This window comes from Crotalus tigris, unplaced genomic scaffold (genome assembly GCF_016545835.1).
Source record: "Crotalus tigris isolate CLP2741 ecotype Arizona unplaced genomic scaffold, ASM1654583v1 scf7180000017774.6281472, whole genome shotgun sequence".
Classification (NCBI taxonomy): domain Eukaryota; kingdom Metazoa; phylum Chordata; class Lepidosauria; order Squamata; family Viperidae; genus Crotalus; species Crotalus tigris.
Window position 1 is genome coordinate 3,015,785 of NW_024096625.1, and position 25,655 is coordinate 3,041,439.

Consider the following 25,655-nt stretch of genomic DNA (forward strand, 5'->3'; position numbering starts at 1 on the left):
GCCACCCCACCTGTGACTTTCCAGCATCCATCAATACTACTTCTTCACACTGCTGTTCCACCTCTTTACCATCCAAGACTTTCTGCATCATAGGTGGTGGTGAGCCTGCTCCCAGGACCAACTTGTAAAACTCCTTTGCTTTAGGAACTGTATTAAGTCTATAACGCGTCCCTGCATGATCACAACAATACCCATAGGAATCTCCCATCTGAATGGCATCAATCTTTTTTTAAGTTCATTAGCTAAGAAAGCAAACTGTTTTCTCCTTCTTAAAATTTTGGATGGGATCTCCTTTAGAATAATGACATCTTGAGCAGCAATCTGAAACCTCTTGTTGTAAAAAGCTTGTATAATTTCATTACGCAGAGATCTCTTCCCAAAATAAATCACCACATCTCTTGGTAAATTTCTTTGCTTTGCAACCCAGGAGTTAACTCTAAATATCTTTTCAACTTCTCTGAGTATTTCCTCTTTCTCTCTTTTCAAAATAGCAGCAAAGTCATTTACCACAATCTCTCTCAAGTCTTGCTGCATGTCTTCTTTCAGGCCTCTGATTCTTAAAGCATACTTCATCTCTTTGTACTGAGACATAACAATGTCATCTTATGAAATTTCCATCTTTTTTTCCATGCCTTCAAATTTGTCTTCCAAAATATCCACCTTATCTGCCACCTCTTCCACTCTAGAATCCAACTTCTCAACCACAGAAGCAAGTCCTGTTAAGGCCATAACTATATCTTGCCTCAAGATAGTATTATTCTGCTCTAAAAGCTCCTTCATTTCCCCTCTGATTTAAATATTATTCTGCTCTAAGAGCTCCTTCATTTCCCCTCTGATTTGAGTTACAGCATTTCCCATTATATCTTTCATATCTTGTACCGTTATTACTGGCAAAGGAGGAGAGGGTGGTGGTGTAGCTTTAGGTTGTTGTGCCGGTAAGATCGCAGGAGAAGAAGCCACCTTAGGTACTGTAGAAGTTGCTTGCCTCTTTGAAGCCATTTTCAAAAAGAAAAAGTCTTGTTTCTTCTTTCCTCCTTCTTTGAAAAAAATAAAAAATAAAAAATCCCTTGAAAGGGAAAAAAAATAACAAAGGAGAGTTTAACAAAAAAAAAAAAAAATCTTCCCAAAACACAAATCCACCTTAAGGAAAAGTTTAAAGAGAAGAAAAAAAAACCCCATCTAATCCATAACGTTCCGTTTCACTCACTTTTTCAAGAAAAAAAAACTTTCCAGTCTCCACACAAGAAAAAACGAAGAAAAAAGAGAAAAAGAAATAAAGGTCAATCTTTCAAACTAAAGTCCAAATAAAATCCAATAAGAAAAATCCTTTATCCAACTCTGTCCGCTTTTTAAAAATAACTCACCCGGTCCCTTTAAGCGCGGAGGTGGTAGTGGCGTTTTGCTTTGTTCCCAAAGGAACAAAGACAGCTGGGAGGCGGAGGCAACCTGAACTCCGAGGGAGCTCTCTTTTCACTCCCCAAGGAAAAATTCCTGGGGGGTTCAAGAGGCTCTACCTCTATTCAGGTGATACTCCCCTCCCCCCCTTCGCCTGGGAGGGAGGTTTTGAGCCGCGGAACAGCTGGTGCCTGCTGTTCTCTGCGGTTCTCACGCTTTCTCAGGAGGACGGCTACAAAGTAGCCGCCATCACCGACACTAAACCACCGGAAGTCCAGTTTTGAAGGTACTTTATCAGACCCTCAAGATAAAAAACTATTGCTATAATACATTATTTCCATATATAGCAATAAACTAATCAATTTTCTTGTTTGAAAATTATTGAAAATGCTATTCTTATTTATTTATATCCCATCTTTATTATTTTCACAAATAACCTCAAATGGCGAACATATCTAATGCACCTGATATTTTTCCCACAATAATCCTGTGAAGTGAGTTGGGCTAAGACAGTGACTGGTCACCCAGTTAGTTTTCATGGCTAAGGTTAGAATTGAACTTATGGTCACCTGCTTTCTAGTCTGGTGCCTTAAGCACTAGAGCCAGGGGTAGGCAACCTTGGCTCTTTTATGACTCGTGGACTTCAACTTCCAAAATTCCTGAGCCAGCAATGCTGGCTCAGGAATTCTGGGAGTTGAAGTCCACGAGTCACAAAAGAGCCAAGGTTGCCTACCCCGTGTACTAGATCAAACTAGCTTACAGATATAAATAGAATATTAAATATTCTGCTTAATATATTCATTTATTCAATTTATGTGTCATTCATCTCCCTAACCAAGCGACTGAACAACTATAATTAATATGTTATTTCCTTAATGTTAATATAAGCCAATATAATAATTGGCTTAATACTTAATTGTCATTAAGCATATTGACTTTTTGTTGTACTATTATGCAATGAAAATTGTACTAACATTTTTTCCTTTTTATAGAAAGCAATTCATATTTTTCCATTTGTTTAAAAAGATGGTTCATCTTTTGAATCTGTTGCTAGATTTTTTTTTCTTTTTACTGAGAAAGTTGTTGCATGTCTATTTTCTGTTACTAGAAACTCAGACCTTGGAAACTGAGACATTGCACAGTACAGCTGCTGTTTAATAACTCAAATCATCTATTGGGTAAATTAGTACAAGTATACCCACTCATGCAGACTGATCTTTATTCATAGTGTATATGTTTCTGAATTGCAACCAGACTGCAGACTTAAAGGATCTATTTGATTTCTCCACTCCCCCTATCATTGTAAGATCTACCATTTGGCCCCATTAAAAATGGTATCTTAGATACCAAACTTAGAAGTAGCAAATGAACAGGATGGTACCTCTGAGTATGGATTCATTCGTATTTATTTTAATGTCAGAACTGAACGAACACTCTTTTATCCTCAAAGCACTCTGAGTTTATATAAAGAATTTTTCATTTCAGTGGCCTAATTTATCATGATGATGCTTTTTTATTTGCATTACTTATGGCATTAACAATCCTACGTGGAAAGCAGATTTATCTATGTTGACAAAAAACTTAAAATCATAGTTTCTATAAAAACATCAGATGCAACCAATTTGTTGAGGAATATTTTCTAGATGCTTTGTCGCTACCATGTCTACAGTATTTTTATTTAGATTAGCTGCTGAGCATGAATAGTAAAGTAAATATCTTTTCAGTAAACTTTATTGATTCTGGTTCCTAGTATTATTCATCTTTTAAAATATTTATTATATTTGTCAGAAAAAATAGCAGTGAAAACTGTCCAAGATCTCTGGTATCCATCTAGAAAAGCATATTGTTGTTGCACAACAGAACCAAATTAACTCTTTTTTCATATGCAGTATTAGGATGGATCTTTTTTACAGGTAGTTCTTGACATGAGAATTTCCATTGTTAAGCAAGGTGATAAGTGAATCACAGCCAATTTTACCATCCTTTTTGCCATAGTTATGAAGTGAATCATGTGGTCACTAAGAGAATCTGGCTTCTGCCATGGGCTTTGGTTGTTGGAAGTTGGCTGGGAAGATCACAAATGGCAATCACATGACTCTGGGATGCTAAAACTGTAATAAATACATATTGGTAGCCAAACATGGGGATGCTGCTCTGGCCATAAGTGTGAGGACTGGTTGCAAATTTCTTTTTTTCAATTATTTTATACAGACAAATGAATGAATAAAACAGAAACAGATACATTGGGTGTGAATCTAAGGATGAAAGTAGTGTGATTCTGCAGACCAGATGTATATAGGTAGCCCTTTGACTTTCAACTTGGTATAGCAACTGTTTGAAATTACAGCAGCACTGAAAAAAAATGACTTACAATCAGTCTTTGCATTTAATAACCATTGCCGAATCCTATGGTCACATGATCAAAATGTGGGCACTGGGGCATGTATTTATGGGCGGTTGCAGTGTCCTGAGGTCATAAGATCACCATTTGTGACTTCCATCTGGCTTTCCAACAAGCAAAACCAATAAAGGAAACTGGATTTGCTTAATGGCTGCATGATTCATTTAGCAACTACAGTGATTTGCTGGGATGCTTCAACTGTAATAAATACATATTAGTTGCCAATTTATATTTATTATATTAACAACCATGGTAAACAAGGTTGTAACATAAAAGACAATATATGGATATGATGGAACTAGGAGAGAGTGAGAGGATATATATATAATATGATGAAATATAATAGTTAGTATAAACTAATGTAATAAACTCTTTATTACAGTATCTCATATCTTTAATCTTTTCCTTACTATTTTATATTCCTTTTCTGTGTGTCCTATAATGTGCTAAGGGAATAGTTGATTGTTGAGACAAGGCATAAAGATGTAGATGTAGATATAGATATAGAGACAAGGCATATAAATGTAGATATAAATATAAATAGATATGTACATATATAAATATAGACACACACACACACACACACACACACCCCAAAGTACAGATGGGATTATGTTAGGTTTCTTCTTTTATTCACATCCAAGTGTCTTTTCTCATGAATGTCTGCTTAAATAGTCAAGTAAATACCACAGGATAATTTTCAGACAATTAGACAAAGGGATCAAATCACATTATAGCAAGGACTTTTCATTATGTTCCCTAAAAATCATCTTTAGATCCAGTAAATTTGCCATGTGATCATCCTAATTTCTGGTAGAGAGCTGTTACTGCTTTGAATTACAGCTGTTGGCAGCTGGCTGAATCTGTAGACAGGAAAAGAAGGAAACTGAATCTTCTTTATTAACTTTCCTTTTTAAGAAAGTTAATTTTCTAAATTTCCTTTGAGTATACTGTATGCTCCTTGCTTTGTAAGCAAAAATAATGGGTAAATCTGAAATTTTGTGAAACCAAAATAGACAGTGACCCTTTAGATTATCTTGTTATTCATTTACCATAATCTAATTATATACCATCTTTATTATTTTTATAAACAACTCAAGGTGGCTAACATATATAGTACTCCTTCCTCCTAGTTTCCCCACAATAACAACCCTGTGAGTTGAGTTGGGCTGTCAGAGACCGACTGGCCTAATGCCACTCAGCTGGCTTTCATGGCTAAGCCCAGACTTAAACTCATGGTCTCCCAGATTCTAGCCTTTGGTCTAACCACAAGACCAAACTAACTGCCATTAAAATGAAGAAGCAATAGCTTAAATAAATTATTCCTTTTGTGATTATTTTTATTTTTTAAAAATCTATTCCGATGTAAAAGGAATGCTTGATTCTAAGCTGATTTTGAATTCATAAAGGTAAGGCACTTCAAAAACAGCTTAGGATTTTCACCAACTGATTTTTGCAGCTTTGAAAGTTGCAGCAGGAAAATGGTGACTTTTGGTAATGCAGTTTTTGATAATTTTAAAAAAGCAAAGACCAAAGTGTAAAAGCTTAGCACTTACTTTGCTATAACTATTTCAAGCACAAAATAGGACAAAATTTCACTCATAAAATTTTATCAGTATAGTATTCCATTCAAACTTGCATCAGACTTTGTGTCAGCTCCTTTCTATAATCTGTTATAGCCATGGGATGCTTTGGATTCAATTAAAACTGGTGCTTTGGAGTTCTGAGTAATCCTAGAAGAATACACAGCTACTTTAGAACATGGAGATATATATGTTAGATTGGTTCCCATGATTGTCTGAAGCATTTTTAACAGAATCTAAAATCATTGTGTAGTTATATTATTTTTGATGTGGGAATCTGATGTAGATAGTTAGAGATACCAAGCAGTCATTTGAGTAGCACACTAAAATTCAGTGTTGATGCCTCATTTTTACAATATATTAATAAAATGAACAGTGATTTTTCTGCTGTTGCCAATTTTCTTACCTGTCTTAAAGTATAAGCTGCTTTTAGTATAACTAAGATATGCAATTAGCAGAAAAGAACATTAAGAAGTTAGCATTCTGCTTGATGTAAGATTACAAAACTTTTTTCACTGAAACATTTGCATATCAATTAGTGTCTTATAGGGCAATGGCTTCCAAAACTCCAGTTGGATTTATTGGTTTGGGAAACATGGGAAATCCAATGGCAAAAAATCTTGTGAAACATGGTTACCCCATTATCGCATGTGATATATTTCCAGAAGCATGTAAGGAATTTCAAGAGCTGGGTACTCAGGTATAATAACATTTTATTGCTATTTTATTTTTAAAAAGTGACTGTGAAATTTGAAAAAAATATGATTGTGAAATTTTTTAATTCCCTTATCATGATCAACATTCCTGTTTTTTAAAATCAGCATATTGACAAAAGCAAAATGAAACACTAATAGAATTGAAAGCTTTATGTGCCTTGGTGACCTTTGATCTTATCCCTTATTTGGCACCATTTTTTTCTGTAGTCATAAGGAGCCGGCCACCAGATGAATATTTACAAACAGTAGAATGGTATGAAACTACAACTTACAGAACTGCATTAAATAATAGAAGGAAACATTGGTGTATGGTTTCTGTGTAGGGAAAATATTTATTTCTGAAATTGCTTTAATTTTATTTTAGGTTTATATGACAGTTACTGTGAACTTCCCATTTCAGAATAATTTGGAGGCTAGAGATTCCCCACACTTAAGCTGATAAACTATAAATATTTAATCCACATGAATTATACTGAGCCTTATTTGAAATTGTTTTGTGTATGTACTGGAATGAAAATATGGAATAAAGACTATAAATATGCTAGCTATAAAGACACAATAATGTAAAGTATTATGATATAGGTAGTCCTTTGCTTACTACCACAATTGGCACTAGAGTTTTGGTCACTAAGTAATAACAGTCATTAAGTAAATCATGTGATTTATGACCATTTACCATGTTGTTAAGTGAATCACTGATTTTTTGGTGAGCCATGTGGTTGTTACGTGAATCACATGGTTAAGCAAATCCATTTCCCAATTGACTTTGTCGTATGACCACAAGATGTGCAACCATTGTAAATGTGAGCTAGTGCCAGGTCACTTGACCATAGTGGGATGGCATGACAGTGGTAACAGAATGATCCATAAGTCACTTTTTCCAAGGCCACCATTACTTTGAATCATCTTTAAATGAATGGTCATAAATTAATAGGAGTAACAATGAAAAATCTACAAGTCTGTTCCAGTTCTACTCATTCTTACCTTTAATTGAAGATAATATACATCCTTGTGTCTTGCTTTAAATGCCATAAGAAAACACAACACAAACCTAGCTTGATAAAATCTTGCTACAGGTTCCTTGAAATAGATCCTTTGCATGGATGTATATCAGAGTATTATTTATTTATACTTACATTTATACCCCCCTCTCACTGTTGAGCAAAACTGGGCAGCTTACAATATGATAAAAATAGCAATATAAAAAATTAAAATGTTAAAACATTGAACATTGCAAGTTAACAAAACTTTGATTAAAATAGGAACAAATGTATAAAGAGGGTGGAGGTAAGGTCTTCTTGTCTACTAATCTTTTCCCGTGTGGGACATCCCCAACCCAATAGGCAAAGTCATGTTTTCAGGCTCTTTCAGGCGGCCAGGAGGGAAGAGGCAGATTTCACCTTGAGGAGCACGATGTTCCAAAGGGCAGGAACCATGGCAGAAACTGCACCCACCAAACAAATTTCCTTAGCTGGCAGGGCCTGTAGTATGCCCCTTCTATTGAAGCAGTGATGTGGACCAATTTCTGTGGGGGGGGGGGTTCCTCAGGTAACCTGGATCATAAAGGGCCTTAAAGGTAATAACCAACATTAAACGCCTTAGAACTGGCTGCACAACTGCATTCTGTGTCAGCTGTAACTTCTGAATACTCTTCAAGGGGGTTCTGATACAGAGCTCATTGCAGTAGTCCAAACACAAGATGACCAGGGCATGAGTGACTAAGCACATGATTTCATGATGTAGGACACAAAGTTGCACAAATGCTCATCTAGCCATGATTGCTACCTGCTCTTCAAGTAGAAATGAATCTAGGAGAGCTCCCAGAGTTGCAAACTGGGTCCGTCTGGGGCAATGCAACCCATCCAGAACTAAAGATGTTAAGCTCTTAGATTCTGAGACTCACATAGCCACTGTCTTATGAGGGTTTAGCTGAAATCTTTTGCCCCTTACTCAGGACTCCACAGCCTCCAGGCACCATGACACTACATCAGCAGCAATGCTTGGGTTGCCAGGGTTAGAGATATAAAGTTGATAATCATGATACTTCATCCCATAGTATTGGATGATCTTATCCAGCAGCTTCATGGTGAAAACAAGCAGAGAGAGTACAGAACCCTGCAGTACACCACAAAGGATCCAGCCATAGATTGGATCTTTAGTTTCTACAAATACCAACAGGAACCAGTGCAAGACTGCACCACTCAGCCCCGAATTGTGCAGGCAATCCAATAAGGATACCATGGTTGATGGTATTGAAAGCCGAGAGGTCAAGGACAGCAAGGATGGGTGCATTACCCCCATTCTACTCTTACCAGAGATCATTAATAGGTGCAACCAATGCTGTTTCTGTCCCATAATCAGACCTTAAACCTGACTGGAAAGGGGTCCAGTTAGTTTTAGAATTAAAAAGCATAATCTTGATGACAAATTAATTCTAAACTAGTAGTCCTAAAACATGTTTTTTTTGTTTTTTTTTACTACGGCTCCTTTTTAAATAAGCTTTTAGATAATTTTTCTTCTTTTGGGAAGCTTTTCATGTGAAACTCAATCTATGTCAATGTTGTTTTGTCATGTACCTTATGTGAAACTTAACTGTAACTATCCAACTGTATTTCAGTTTCCTTTTTTGCATTTTCATAGCTCTTTGTTCTGAATCACTAGTTTTTCTTTTGAAATCTCTCTTCAAAAACCTTCTTTTCTTTTTTTTTTTAAAAGGTGACTGATTCTCCAGCAGATGTAGCAGATAAAGCAGATAGGATTATTACAATGCTTCCATCAAATCCTAATGCAATAGAAGTTTACATAGGTACCAATGGAATTCTCAAGTAAGATTCCTCCTTTTTTCTTTATATTAATATTCTGCTTGTATTTTTATTGAATGCTATTAAATGCATGCAATTTCTCTAGGCAAATACATTATTGTGTTTGTAACCAGCCATCATAATAGAGAAGAGTGCATGTTTCATTGCACACAGTTAATTATCATTACAGTTTTCTAGAGCAACTTGATGTCTTGCAAGTCCCAGCATACCTTATTAATGATTATGCTGATTAGGACTCTTAGGATTTTAGTTAGCATTATCTAGAAGTGTTGTCTTGTTTCTTATTACATTTATATCCTACTTTTCTCTGAGAGTTCATATGTAGAGGTCATACTTAATATTACAGGTAGCCCTCAACTTACAGCCATTTGTTTAGTGACTGTTCGAAGTTACAGAGGCACTCAAAAAAGTGGCTTATGACTGTTTTTCACACCTACAACTGTTGTACCATCCCCATGGTCATGTGATCAAAATGTAGATGCCTGGCAACTGGTTCATATTTATGATAGTTGCAGGGTCTCAGGGTCATGTGATCACCTTTTCCAACATTCTGACAAGCAAAGTAAATGAAGAAACCAGATTCACTTAACAACCATGTTACTAATTCACCCACTGCAGTGATTCTTTTAACAACTGTGGCAAGAAAAGTTGTAACAAAAGTTTTGGGCTCAATTTTAATAATTTGAAGACAACCTATATCTACATTATAACAATTTTGTGAGAAAATTCGGGCTGAGAGAGAAACTGGCTGAAACTGGCTATCCAGAATTTTTCATCAGAGATGGGTGATATATAAATAAATTCTTTTTTTTGTAAAAGTTTTTATTGTTTTTTCCCCATACATTCAGTAATAATTTTTCAACAAACATGCTGTCTGAGTTTACATTCACTAATACATATTTAATTCCTAATTCTTTATTCTTTCCTCTAACCATCGATAAAATAAGTCCCAAATTTAATAATATTCCATTTCTTCTTTCAGTCTCATAGTCAATCTCTGCGCATTCTAATATTTGTTTAATTACTTCTTCATCTAATGGTATTTGTTCATTTTTCCAGAATTGTGCAAATATAATTCTTGTCGCTGTTGTGACATGCAAAATCAAATATAAGATTTGTTTGTTAGTCTTTTCTGGCATTATACCTAATAAAAAAAGTTCAGGTTTAAAATCTACATGTTCTCCCAACATCTTTTCTAGCCAGATATGTATCTTTTTCCAATAACGCTTTACTTTGTCACATGTCCACCAAACATGATAATAAGTGCCTGACTTATGTTTACATTTCCAACATCTATCTGACATGTTTTTAAACATTTTTGCTAGTCTTGCTGGTGGCAAGTGCCATCTATAGAACATTTTATATAAATTTTCTTTGTAGGAAGTTGACATTGTCAGTTTGTAATTTCTTTCCCATAAATGTTGCCATTTTTCTAATTCTATATTATATCCAAAATTTTTCACCCATCTTATCATTGTTTCTTTAACTTGTTCGCTTTCCATTGTCAAAGTTAATAGAAAATTATACATTTTCTTAAATAGTTTCTCAACAGAAGTTAACAATGTCTTATCAAACATAGTTTGTTCCTTATAAAATCCATACAGTTTAACATCTTTATCATATCTAGCTTGTATTTGTAAATGTGCCCACCATGATAGATTGATACCCTGATTTTCCATTTCTTGTTTAGATTTTAAATTCCTTTCAGAGTTTAGAATTTCTCTATATTTCCAGATTTTTTCAAGGTTCACCAAATTTGGGGGTACAAATGCTTCCATTTGACAACCATCCTGGAATTTTCAAATATATTTTAGATTTTATTTTTTCCCATATTGTTAATAATGTATTTTTTATATAGATAAATAAAAATTCTATGAAGCTGTGTAGTTGAGTAATCATTTGTTGAGTTCCAGTATTTTTGTCCCTGGCAATATAGCCCTCTCCCACTTCTGCTGAAAGAAAATGATCAGTGATTATAAAAATAACTTAAGAAATATATCTTTTTGTGAGCTACAGATGATTTATTGTGAATTTATGAAATCAATATCAAAAATCTTACTCATGAGAAGTTTTACAAGTTGGCTTGAATATTGTGACTTCTTCTGGAGTTAAACTCTATGAGCAAATTGTAGTAACATCAAAGAGGTAATGTTAATTCTCTGCATTTTACCTACTTGTGGGTTTTGTTTTTGTTTTTTGTCTTCATTTACTTCAGGAAAGTGAAGAAAGGTTCTTTATTAATAGATTCCAGTACTATTGATCCCGAAGTTTCAAAAGAGCTAGCCAAAGAAGCTGAAAAAATGGGAGCTGTTTTTATGGATGCCCCTGTTTCTGGTGGTAAGTCTTTTATCTTTTTTCAGTTGCATCCTTTGGCTAATTGCACACTAGTTTGGTCAGACCTGTTCTTTGTGATGAGGTGTACAGTTTGCTGAATATGAAAAAATTATGTTTTATCTTTCCAGTCCTAAAACCTTTTTTAAAGTCCACCTACAAATTCATATGAATTCACAAGGTAGTCCTTGTGTTATAATCATTTGTTCAGTGTTCAAAGTTGTGATGGCGCTTGAATGAATCAATGTTATGACCACTACCTCTAATTTTTAAAAAAGATACTTTTTATATATTATTGTGTTACTATTATATTTTACCCAAGGGACAGAAACTACAGATACTCCTAGACTTACAATTGGCTACTTAGCTACCACTCAAAGTTATGACAGACACCTCCATAAATTGAGTGATATTTTAAGAAGAGTCATCAGTATTTTTGTTTCAATTTTTTAAGAAGCACCTTATCCACATACTGTACTTGATCTATTTTGATTGAGGCAGTGTTTCTTAACCTTGGCAACTTCAAGATGTGTGGACTTCAGTTCCCAGAATTCCCCAGCCAGCCATGAAGTCCACACAAGATTACCAAGATTGAAAAACATTTAATAAAGATTAAATGATCAGTACGTTCCATTAGGTACTTTTAAGTAAGCAGCAAATATATGGATGTATAGGTAATTTGAAGCCCTGCCTAGATTCAGTTGTCTTCTTACTACAACTCTGTGAAAAGAGAATCTGGCATGTATTGTGTTCTAAGTGTAAATTTAGAATAAAGAAAGTAATCTTTGAGCACATATGTTTCTTTGTAAAAACTTTGTTACTCAAGTGGCATTTGCAACACTTGCTAAAATCAAAACTAAAACATTCCTCTTGGAATGCGGAGAGATTGTAAGTGGGTAGATTTGTGTGTAATTTTTTTTCCACAATGGGTTGAATGGAGCCATTTTTGCTAACCTACCTAAATGATTCTTAGAAGATTTGAACATGCATTATAACTTGCAAAGGCTGCTTATTTTTATAAGCTTCAAAAACTTATGACTTGCCTACAGTACAGTACTTTAAAAAAAGAGCTCAAAACTGTTTACAGACTTCATTTCAGAGTCACCATCAAGTCAGTGCCTGTCTTTTAAAAATGGAAACATGTGCTCCTGGTCTTTCTATTTACTGAATCAGCACTCTACTGTTTCTACTTGTGCTAAATCTAATTTATGACGTGACTATAAAAGTAAAAATTATTTATATGTTGGCATAAAAAGGCACCACTGTAGTTAAGAGTTTGCTGCCATTTCCATTATAAACCTTCCCTTGGAGAAATTTATAAGTTGGCATGTTTTTCCTCTTCTTCAAGTTCTAGGCATGCTGTTTCCAACTGTAGCTGTGGGCTTTGTTTTGTTTCAAAATTTAATTTCAGTAAGATTGGGTCACTTCTATGCTAAATTTTGTTGATTTTATTTGCAGTGATTATAACTATTTGATTAATTCTTGAAATCAACTAAAATAATTGGAATGTTTGCCCTTCCCCAAATTGCAAAATGGCATACCGGTAGTTATTTGTGTAATCACTTTTTGTGGGAAAACATTTCCATTTTTCTGAATAAATTTTTAAATTAGGAAATTACATTTAATAAGTATTCACAGATGAAAGTGAATATATACATGTCCCAGGATAATGTTGCAGGATCCAATCTGGGTCGGTCACTGAGCTTTTGGACTTGTGCTGGAGCCCATCTTCAGGCAACTTCTTTCTAGAAGAGTGTATGGTGTGCTGTTCAATGTGTAGTATTTATAGCCTGTTGTATATGGCTTTTTAAGATGTTGATTGGGGTATGTTGATGGCTGGCTTTTAAGTGATTAGCTGTCATTTGCTTGAGTTGCCCAGCCCTCGCCTTCTAAGTTCTTGATAGGCTGGTGGTAAATCGGCACTCTTGTAAATTGATGAGGAGCCTGTTTCCAAGGCTTTAATCACTTCCTGGCTGTTTTTGCACTTGCCTGTCCAACAATCTTAGTAACTGCAAAATTGAATATGTGTCCTTGTTCATTGCAGTGTGAGGTACCAACTTTCAGGTCTCCTCATCTGATCGCTCGCTTGAATTCTTGCAATCTGGTGGTTAGCTTCCTCCCCATCTGTCCTACATAGTTACAGGGACAATCCATGCAGGGAATCCAGTAGATTACATTTGGAAGTATCTCTCACCTCCAGTCGATCTTTACAGTACATAATTGGTCCTGGTATGGTAGCCTCTGGGCAGTGTGTGATGCCCACTTGCAGATCTTGGAAGCTGCATTCTAAAACTTCTGAAATGTTTTTGATGTATGGGAGGGTGTGTCAGGTGATTGGTCTTGTTCCTTAATAAATATTAAATTTAAAATTAATTGATTTTTAAAAAATACATCAAATATATCCATGGTCCAGATAGACTTATTCCATAGACAGTACTACTTAATCAGTGGCTCTCAGTGTGGTCTAGGGGGAAAGTTTGCAAAGTTAAATAAACAAGTATTTTAAAATTTCTCAGTTTTAATTTCTAATACCGTACAATATTATAAATCCATATTGAAAGATTTGATCCAAATGAACCAAATTTCTTTGGAATCATCAGTCATTTTTAAGAATGTAAAAGGGAAGTTTTTCATTAGAATTACAGTTTACTTGCCTTTAGTTTAAGTAATCTGTTAATGTTCCTGAATATAATAATGTCCATCCTTTTCTGTAATGACTTGGTAGCAAGTATAAAATTCTCCAGCCATTATTTAACAAAGGGAAGCTCTATATTTATTAGAGAAAAAGAAGCTTCTGGGCCTCTTTTCCAAATCCCTCCAGATTCATTTTGCCTATTGCAGCAAGCTGACCTTTTAACTAATTATAATAACTAATGTAGTAGAAATTATATTATTTATGTATATACATACATTCCTTCATTCACTCACCAGTTAAAGACCTGGCTAAATTTATTTAATTGACTATATATCCACTTAACCAAGAAAAGTGAAGAGTGATGCTCATGTAATTAGGACGCAGGATTGGAGGTTAGCAAGTCCGTGTTTGAGACCAGAGTGCTGCTGTATGGCAGGGTGAGCTCCTGTCATTTGCTCCAGTTCCTTGATAGGCACAGGAAAGGAGCCTCCACAGGTGTCCCCAGGCAATGGCGATGTCATCGGCTAATCCTTTCAACCGAGAAGCATCTTAAAATGTGTCTTTGACATTAACAGGATGGGGATCAGGGGAAATAAACTCATGATATATTAAATGCACAGATGTAGTTGCCTAGATGCAGGTCTAGGAGCTAAATCAGTTTGCCAGTCTCCTTATTTAGCATACACAAATTCAGGATGAGTATGTGGATTTTACAGTGATGAAAGGAGATGTTTCATTTACCCATTCCTCCATTAGGGAACAGTTAATTTTTTCCACATACACTGCAAAAAAAAAATCTCTAGTTTGTTTTTGTTGTTCTTCAACTGCCATGGTTGTGACAGTGATAATAGGATCATACATGTGGAAGAGCTTTTAAGCTGCTTTGAATCCAATTTCCAATTTAGTGCAGAAATCAGCAAAGGTATTTATCACTTCTGTAGATTCTATAGGTTTCCTCTGACAAACTATTCCTACTGTGTGGAAATCTATTTTTATATACAAATATAATATAGAAATGACCAGAAACAAATGAAAACAAATGAAAACAATGCACAGGCATTGCATTGGTGCACAGAACAAAAGTTTTAAAAAGCCAAAATAAACACACACGTATAGTCAAACAAACTACAGGTAGTCCTCGACTTACGACCACAATTGAGCCCAAAATTTCTGTTACTAAGTGAAATATTTGTTAAGTGAGTTTTGCCCCATTTTACAACTTTTCTTGCCACAGTTGTTAAATGAATCACTGCAGTTGTTAAGCTAGTAACACAGTTATTACATGAATCTGGCTTCCCAATTCACTTTGCATGTTAAAAAGTTGCAAAAGGGCATCATGAGATCCTGGGACACTGCAACCATCATAAATATGAGTCAGTTGCCAAGTGTCCAAATTTTGATCATGTGACCATGGGGATGCTGCAATGGTCGTAAATGTGAAAAATAGTCATAAGTCACTTTTTTCAGTGACGTGGTAACTTTGAATAGTCACTAAATGAACTGTTGTAAGTTGAGGACTACCTGTATACATATTATACATACTGGTGTAGGGGAATTCATAAAAGTATGCAAGAATTGTTAGATAAGCTGCTGAGGGAGAGTAAATGACCACTCAGGTCTGGAAAAAGAAGGGGCATGAGAAAGAGACCCAACATACTCTCCCCTTGATTCTGTTTGGTTTAAGAGGACAGTTGGAAGCCCTAGCAGACTTCAAGATTCTGTTATTATAGCCATAGTAATAGTCATTCCTGCAGTCTGTTTCCTGACTGGTCTAATTTGAAGGGTTGAAAGTGGTGATCCTTCTTTTAAACAATGACTTAAAACTTACCCATACAAAAGTTTGTTGACAGCGAGCCAATTCAAAGCAACTGCAAATCTTCAGTCTACAATTGTAAATCAGGATTTTCTTTCCAAGAAAATAAAACCATCTGTTTGGCTATACTTCAAGTATAAAGTTCTTCCCTGATACATTCCAAGTTTTCAGTATATTCTTCAACATATTTTATCTTTAAACTATGTTCTCTTTGCACATTCATATTAACAATGGTTCAGATATCATCCAAAATAATTTTAATTTTCCGTTAAAATCTGCTAAAATGAATATTTCATCTATATTTTCCATTTTGTAACAGTAGAAAACACGTTTTACCTTTTTCCTAGAACATCCTTCCAAATATTTTAATGAATTCTGTTCATTAATCTATGCTACTGAAGACTAAACATGCTGAGTCCTTCAATTTCTCTTCACAGGACTTATTTTCCAGATTCCTATTATCCTAGCCATCTTCTCAACCAGTTCCAGTTTATATGAACTCTCTTTAAATTGTTGGTTTTCAGAACTGGACACAAATTTCAAATTGGAATCTGATCAGTGCAGAGTTTTCTTTTTCTGGGAATTTATAATTCCCCTTTTTTTAGTCAAATGCCACTGATTCATAACTTAGTTTGCAATTAACTGTTATTTTAAGATCTATTTTGCAAGTATACATTTGCAAACTATTTCTTATATCTGTGCATTTGGTGTTCTACAGCAGAGCTCTCCAAACTTTCTGAATTTGTGGACTGGCAGGAGGGGGAGAGGAAATGATTCTGTGCAAGCAGAGGGCAAGTGTGCAAGTGTGCATGCTGCTTCATTTGTGTGAGTGGCAGGCACACACACACACCACTCACAAATGGACCACGCACTTACCCACTGCTCACACAAGAGGGGATGCATTTATGTATGCACTCACCCACCACTTCTGCAGCCTGGTTCTGATTGGCTCAAGGCCTTGTAGCGAGCCACAGTCCTGGGGGTTGGGGATTACTGTTCTACAGTAAAACTTATTTTTAAACTCTGGTAGATTGCATTCCATTATTTTCAGCCCCTTTCTTTAACATATTAGATTATAAGATTATAACATATTAAGATTATTTAAAATTTTATTTCTATCTTCTGGAGCTAATCATGTTGCAAATGGTAGTTAATAAGAGCCAAAATACAGTTACATGAGCCCAAGGGGACAATCATGGGAATTTAAAAACTGGGTCATAAGTACCTTTTGGGAGATCTGTCATAATTTCAAAAGACAAGAAAAATATATCTAAGCATTTTGAAGTTCAAATCTGCTCCTCTGGCTTTCTCAGGTCAACAAAGGATGATTTGTATAACTTTGACTTTCTTCCTGTCCTGCCTTCTTTCATCACCTTACTCACCCTGAGTTAGGGAAAATCTGTGCTGTACTGTATCTTTGACCACATTTTGCAAGTAGAACTACTACCTACTCATAAACTTGGGTTTGGATTTTACATAATGTATGAGAAAAAGATGGTTAAAAATATTCAAAATATGGTGTTGGGGTCGATGTTAAGTTCAAAACTACCTCTAATATTTCCAGCTATAAGTGAAGCGTAAAATTGAACACCTTCCTCCCAAAAGAGGAAAACATAATTTCTCTTTAAGGTTCAAATCATTTTATTTTCTGCCAAATATCTAGCAATAGCAGGAAAATTGCAGTTGAGTCAACGACATTTACATTTCCACAAGAAGATCTGGTATATAATCATATTAGAAAAGCAGCAAAATTGTACTGTAAATCTAACATCAGCTCTAAACTCGCAGCCTTTTCCAGATTATTAGAATAATCTTTGGCTTCGGGTATTTTAAAAAATGATAGTCAGCTAGCACTATAAATTGTAATCAAGATCAAAAGAAATTTGGAAGTCAATCTGATTTTATACTACAATGACTAATAACAAATAGCAGTGTGGCTTTAAATCATCTGACTTTCTTCCTAAGCAACATACATCCATATGTATTGAAAGAATTTCCTATTTGTAGAACTTGGTGCAAAACTGCAGTTGCAGCTTTTTTTTTTTTTTTTTGCCCAGGCTTACTAAGGTCAGAAGATATCTGTTTTAATCTGAGGGCTGATGCCAGAAATCATTGCCTAACATGGGTCTCCTGAAATATTGTGTCATTTGTATATTGATTCATTGTGAAACTTGCAGCTTCCATATCTCCAAATAAAGGGAATGGTGGAATCTACATGGCAGTGCCATGCTTACTGAATAATTGAGTTTATGTATGCCTCTTCAACTTTTAATGCAGTTATATAGAAGACAGTTAAAGTAGTCACAGCATTGCAGTATTGCAAACATAAAGAGGTCAAAATGAAAGAAAAAAATCTTAAAGGTAGGTTCTTAAAAAAAACCCTAAAAGGATAGGGTGTATTTTTATATTGAATTAAGATGTTTTTGAATATGTAGACTTTAATTAACTGGCAGATACTTCCAGAAAGCATACAGTGCTATTACTTAGCAGCTCTAGGAACGAAAAATGCTAAATCTAACCTCTTTTTTGGAGCACCCAATAGATTTTGGTTTCTTTAAAAAGATTTGATGTGCATAAGCACCTTCTGCTGGTGGGAGAAAGGCTCTGATAATTCTCCTCTTGATGGACTTAATTGGCAGTGGTAGAGACTGGGTAAGTGGGTACTGCCACTGTAATTTTCCATAATGTTTCAAAGTGGTGCTATATTATTCACATGGTACATGAATAAAATGGAAGTCAACTCTTACAGTAGATGTTTCTTCGAAGTTAGGTTGGGGAAATTATCAATAGAGGCCTTAGGCAATTCTTCAACCTCCACTTGTTTATTTCTATCACTCTCCAGGTATTGACTAAGAAGGAAATATTGCATGTAATAGTTTTATCTGACAACTTTAAGATGGAATCATATTTCATATTATTGCTGAATCAGATTAATATTCTGGAAGATATTTAGGAGTGTTTGTAAGAAATGTAATATTGTAGTTTAAAGAAGCTTACTATATATGTGCATGTTTATGGGTGTTTGTATGCATGTATGTGTGTGTGTAACATACATACATACATACATACATACATACATACATACATATCCAGAACAACTATATTATTAGTTTCAGAAAACAAATTATATTTTAGGGGCGTTACTATATAAAAGATCAATTGGATTCAATTAATTTCAGTTCTGCTTTTTCCTGGAAAACTGAAAATGATATCTGGGTATGCAATTATTTTTTCTCTAGTATATAAAGTCATTATTTTTGTATGTTTTCCCACAAATAAAAGTGTAACATATTATTTTGCCAATGATGAGCATCTTTAATTGAAATTCAGGTTCTAAGTTTTAAGTTTTTTAAGTTCTTAAGTTACTGTTACTCAAGTAGCTTGGTCTTTAGTAGCAAACTTAAGCCCATTTAGAGCTACAGTTCCAAAACTATGTCCACAACACATTTCAACAAACTCACAGAGGAGCTGCATAATGTTTTACTAATAATTAAATGAAACTGTTAGTAGGTTAGCTGTGATGCCCAAGGGTGTCACTGTACCTTGTTTGGGGAGCATTGGAGTTCTGTGAAAAAAGTTATTGATATGCTAAGAGTGTTTTGAACTGAGAAAGTTTGGGCACCTCTGCCTTAGAGCAAAGTCTGTTGAACTCAGTATATCTTAATTTTGAGTTTGTATGCATAACTGTGTTGTAAATAATGGAAACTTCTTAGAAAAGAAGTGAAGTTGCTTAGTACTGAAAACATTCTACTGCTGAAAAATCTATACGATATTTATAAATGTTGTAATATGGAGAAATAAAAAGGCCAGTGAAAAACAGGCTATCCAGGCTTGTGTGTGAGCTTCATTTAAAAAAGTAGAAGTTCTGTCTTTATGCAAAAGTATTGTTACATGTAACATACTGCAATCATAGTTGTCAAATGTAGAAAAAGTATTAAACTTGAATTGTGTGATTCTTCACTTTGATCTCCAGTGTTACACGAATTATCTAATTACTGTCTGAATTCAAAATCTTGTATCTCATAACAGGATCTCTCCCTTATTCATTATTTTAAATGGTCTGTTTTTAGAATTCAGTGTTTTTATTCTGTTCACCAGGCAGAATTCCTTGGGATAAATGGGCAGCTATATGTTGATTGGTTGGGTGGATGGATGGACGGATAGATGGATGGATATTCATGACATTACAATAATTATATCTTGTTCTACTCTTACATCAACTGCCTGTAAATGAACTGTATTATGCGCCTTGACTTGCATCACAAACCTAGACTTATCCTCAACTGTAGTACACGTCCTTCATCTACTACCACAACTGGGACCAGAATGTCAGTCCCTATGTAATGTAATCATAAAATAAATGCAATGTGATTACATTGCTTAGTGACTGCAGTGAACAACTTTACCAGTTGTTAGGCGAGGAGTTGCTCCAATCCACACTGTTCTGGGCCTAGTCCCTCCCAAGCCCAAGCCTCAAAATAAGGTATGGGAATGCCTCCAATTCCTTCCACCTGCCTATCTTCCCCCCTCCCTCCCCCCCCCCTTTTGGCTGCCCTGCACAGCTGTCTGGGGCTATATGTGGGCAGCAAACAGCCCCAGACAGCCTTGAGGCAGCATGCTACACCACTGGAAGCTATAGCTGCCCCAGCCCAGTCCCAATTGTCTTTGTCATGATACAGTATCAAAGCCCTACTGCCTTCTGCTCCTCCCTCCCACCTGATTTTCACTGCCAACTTCCTGGTCCTGATGCTGCTGAGGCATGCCCAGCCTGACTGCTGGAATGTATAGGGCTTGCAGGGAGAAGAGATGCTTTTGGCTTTTTTCCTCTCTCTCTCTCTCTCTCTCTCTCTCTTGTTTTTTGCAGTCCTTAGCATTTTTTGGTATGTACTCTGGCATGGAGGAGCTGCTTTTTATTCTTTTTCACAGTGCAAAGCCTATATAGCCTGGTAGATAACGGGGAAAAAAGTAAATTGGGACAGTGGAGTGCAGGGTGGTAGGGAGTCAAACACCATGGATGGAAGAAAGAAGGGGGGGGGGGATTCAGAGCCCTGCAGTAAATGCATTTTGATTGCATAGAATGGCAATAACTTCAGACAGATTGTAAATCCCTTTATTCAGCATCCTTGTAACTTGAAATAGTTGCTGAATCAGTGATGGTAAGTCAAGGATGCCTGTAGCGGGTGCTGCCTTTTACCAATAGAATACTGATTGACTTCTGTGTAATACAGGAAATGGCTGAATTTTTCGGATAAGAGTATATCTTAGAAAATCCTATCCTTTCCAACATTTTATTGCCAAAATGTTAAACTAGAATGCCATATATTGTCTCTTTTTTGTCAACAGCAGCTTTTCTTTATGGTAGACTACAGCCTTGAGAACCAAACACAGAGTGGTATTAACTAAAGAAAGTGGGGGGAAAATATTATTATTATTATTTGCTATAGTAGCATCTATTGCTTTGGTAGGGTTTTTTGGGAAGATTATTAATATTAACAGCATACCATTTTACGATCAATTTCATTAGGTTTTATTTGTAACACTTAACTGCAAAACTGCCAATAGTATTTAATCATGGATGGCAACTTTCTGACCATCAAATGTTGAAATTGACTCTAATTCTTGATTATTATTCATATTGCTTGAAGTTGATGAAGCCAAGCATTATCTGTATGTTCGTATTTACAACACAGGAGATAGAATAACAGGATTGGAAGGGATTTGGAGGTCTTCTAGTCTGACCCACTTCTGGAGCAGAAAACCATACATCATTCCAGATAAATGGTTTAAGCAGCCTCTCCTGTAAGCCATTGTTTCAAGTTATAGTTAATATGATATATATAGTTGCAAATCAATTTAATTCATTAACTGTTTCCAGTTAGTCCAGAATTATATGGGTAATACAGTCCCAAGCCAAAATCAAAAGTATTTATCATTACATTTTAAAACTCCAACTAACCTGGAATGAGGCAACTAAAGTTTACATTTATGCATTATATCTATCACTTTTTACTATAGTTTTGTTTGGTATAAATTCGATTATTTCAATTATGTTAATTGCAGACTACCTTCAACCCTATCGTATATAAAAGAAAGGAAAGGTATCAATATTTTCAGTCAATATATAGTGAACATTAAGACACAGCAAAGCAGTAATTGTGATCTAGATACAAGATTTCATTCCAGCATACAAAATAGTATTTTTCTAAGGAGCTTAGAGCTATCTCCACCCTCATTTAAAATAGAATAACAGCATTGGAAGGGACCTTGTAGGTCATTTAGTCCAACCACTTGCTCAAGCAGGAGACCCTATACCATTTCTAACAAGTGGCTGTCCAGTCTCTTCTTGAAAACCTCCAGTGATGACACACCCTCAACTTCTGAAGGCAAGCTGTTCTATTGGTTGATTGTTCTCACTGTCAGAAAAATTTTCCTTTTTTCTAAGTTAAATCTCTCCTTGATCAGTTTCCATCCACTGTTCCTTGTCTGGCGTTCAGCTGCTTTGGAAAATAGATTGTTCCCCTCTGTGACAGCTCCTCAATATTGGACGACTGCTATCATATCGCCTCTGGTCCTTCTCTTCACTAGACTAGCCATGTCCAGGTCTTGTAACTATTCTTCATATGTTTAGCCTCCAGGCCCCTAATCATTTTTGTTACTCTTCTCTGCACTCTTTCCAGAGTCTCAGCATTTTTTTTTATTGTGAGATAATCAAAATTGGATGCAGTATTCTAGATGCGGCCTTATTAAGGCTTTATGGAGTTGTACTGGTACCTCACACTGTTAATGCAAATTAGAATTGCATTGGCTTTTTTGGCTGCTATCACACACTGCTGGCTCATATTTAATTGATTGCCTACTAGGACTCCAAGATCCCTCTCACAGTTACTGCTATTAAGCCAGGTTTCATTTAATCTGTACGTATACTTTTGATTTTTCTTGCCTAAGTGTAAGACTTTACTTTTCTCTACATTGAATTTCATTTTGTTAGATAGGGCCCAATGTTCAAATATTTAATTTTTTCTTTTCAATTTTTTACATTTCTTTTATTTTTTTCTGTCATAATAACCCTTTTGAGGTAGACGGGATTGAAAGACAGAAATTTACAAAGACACTTAGTGAGTCTTTTGCTGAGAAAGATCTTTGAAATCAGTTATCTCCAGACCAAAATCTAACATTGTATCCACTCATTATTACTGGCTAAGGCTTATGAATCACTACCACTAAAACTTACTCAAGCCTAGAAAGCTAGGTTGAAAAGCTCTATATAGCTACATTTTTCATTATTAATATTGTCCCAAAAAGATGTTAAAGCAATTTGAACAAAATGTATTTAATAATTAAAAAGTCAGCCTTAAACTGCAGTTAATTACATTATTACCTCACTTCAGCTGAGGACCAAAAGTTACTTGGTAAAAGGCACTGTATCAGGTGAATTGACCATTTCCCATATGGAATTTTAAGATGATGAGTTTAAATTTCCTCTTAGAGCTAAGTGAGAATAAAACTGAAGGCAATAAATACTGTTGGTCAAAGCCATTAAACCCAAAAGCTGGGAATTCTCCAGTTCTTAACTTAAATTGTTTGTTTATAAGCTGGCGCCTAGTCTGGAGTCAAAAGCTAGAGATTTCTATCTGTGACAGAACTTTGAAACTCTTGCAGGACACTTTCATTTTAAGGTAACCTGAGTTTATAGCTTAGGCTTTAAAGATTACTAATGATTTACTCGTTTCCTTACCATTTAACCAGAATGGACTTTTTTTCCCAGGAAGGGTTCTGTGTTTATTTAGGGTCTTTGTCTGCAAAAGGATTAAAAGGCAGCCCACCAGCATTGTGAACTTGATGGTAATAAGAGGTCACCAAAACACACCATAAAAACATTCTTACTATGGAATTAATTATCCAGTGTAATTTTACAAAGCCATTTGGGAACTCTTCTTTAAGGCTTCGGTATCTTTTTTTGGGGGGGGGGGGTTGAATGAAGAAAAAAATATGTTTTTCTTCCATCTAATACAGATATTCAACTTCAAAAGGCTTGAACTAATTGGGAATTCCTGGTACTAGTGTCTCCTATATACAGAAATGTTAAACATTTTTCTAGATTGTTAGTAATGGAGATAAATGTGCTTTTTTCTTTTTTTTCCAATCTTGGACTTTTCAATCTTTTCAAAATAAATTCATTCATGTTTTGCACCACCAGATGGCATTGCAACCAAGCCTGATTTAAAATAGTTGCTTATTTGTAGAAACATTTGAAGCAGAAAAATAGAAATTGAAAAAAGTGACAAAAATAGTAAATTAAATATTCTTTTAAAATAAAATCCTTACTGCAGATCTTTTGAGGAATCATCTGAACATGTTCATATGTGAGCAGAGTATAATTACTTGATTGTTGAACTGATAGGTAAATTGTGAAGTCACAATGTGTTAGTAGAGAAAATGAGTTCTTGGTGTATAAAAATAAGATTTCTCTTTAAACTTAACTTTGATGAAGAAAATGCTGTAATTATCCAACATAAGATTGTTCCTCTCTAAAGTATTTTGCCAAATCAGACAATAAAAGCATATAAAGTGTGATTTGTGTGTGTGAGAGAGTGCAACAGTTCCATTATTCAGGTTACTGTTATAAGCGAAAAAAGTAATGCAGTGAATCTTGAATACAGAACATATAGTGCAAGATGTTACTGGGGATGGATAAATAATATACCGGTATGGAAAATAATGCTACTAACCAGATCTGAGTAGTTAGGTGTATTATATGCATCCTACATTAATTAATCAATCATCCATTAAAAATGAAGAAGACAGATTTGAATGTAACATTTTATTATCTCTATATGTATCAATTCACTGAATGCAGCTGTTGTCAAAACTAGACCAAATGTTTGAAAAGGAGATATTATTACATCAGCCTATTGTAAACCAAAGGTCTGTCATCCCAAAGACGTTGAATTTCATCTCTTGTAATTGAAATAAACAGTCTAAGCGGTATAGTATTATTTTTTATAAAAATGCCCTAATTATAATATAGAATAAGATAGATTTGTTGTTTCACAAATTCCATATCATTTTTTTTAAAAAAATACCATATAATTTGAGAAATCATTTTTATTAATTCATATGGAAATAAAAAGAAAGTGTTTTCTGGTGACACATTACTACCCTTTTCAGGTTTTATCCTTGCTTAATTCATGGTGATGATAGTTTTCTCAACAGGTTTATGAAGTGCTATTCATCTTACACCATTGCTCTTTCTATTCAAGTATTTAATGTGTATACTAGATTGCAAAATGTATACACTTTCAAAGTAAGTGTCTCTGACCTTCAACCTTGTCCTCCAACCAAAGATAATCTTCTGGTCATCCTGTGGGTTTTTTAAAAAAAATTTATATCTCAAATAATACTAAAACTCTAAACTTCTTGAAGTTATTATAATTAAATACTTGTTTTGTTAATGCTTTTCACTTAAAGCAGACATATACACTGGTAGACATCAGCAATATAAGGCAATTGTGCCTTTTGACCCTGAGTGTTAAACTTCTAAATATGATTCAACCATCTGTTTCTAAGCTTTGCTGCATGTGAAATAGTTGTTAGTTGTTTAACATCAAAAAGCTGTGATGGTTTCCTTTATAGATTCTGCCTGTATGCTGGAATTGCTTCCTGTTGTCACTGAACTGTTCATTGTTTTAACATGTCATATTTTCTTAGCAATTCCTTACTAAGCAAGATTTTAGCTAGCACATTAGTCTTCATTCTGATGCAACAGGGGTGATGCTTGAGAAACTATTCAGTTTGTCAACACATTAAACTATTTGAGTCTTGGAAGCTTTAGTGAGGTTTGGAGCTAATGACACGTATACAGATTTTTAATGTAGTTTTTGAAAAAAATGTTGCTTAAGGCCTGGGATAAAAGAGATTTGTCTTAAGATTTCCAAAGTAAACTGAGTTCATTAAAAATA

General features: G+C 34.9%; 1 protein-coding gene across 2 annotated transcripts in view; it reads left to right on the forward strand.

Moving 5' to 3' along the window:
• HIBADH (3-hydroxyisobutyrate dehydrogenase) overlaps positions 1–25,655 on the forward strand; it is an 88,399-nt gene that overhangs the window by 6,799 nt on the left and 55,945 nt on the right. For both annotated transcript variants that reach the window (XM_039342002.1, XM_039342003.1), the window contains exons 2-4: positions 5,919–6,079; positions 8,811–8,920; positions 11,133–11,254. In XM_039342002.1, the coding sequence (XP_039197936.1) occupies positions 5,919–6,079; positions 8,811–8,920; positions 11,133–11,254 (393 nt within the window). The remainder of the gene's footprint in view (positions 1–5,918; positions 6,080–8,810; positions 8,921–11,132; positions 11,255–25,655) is intronic.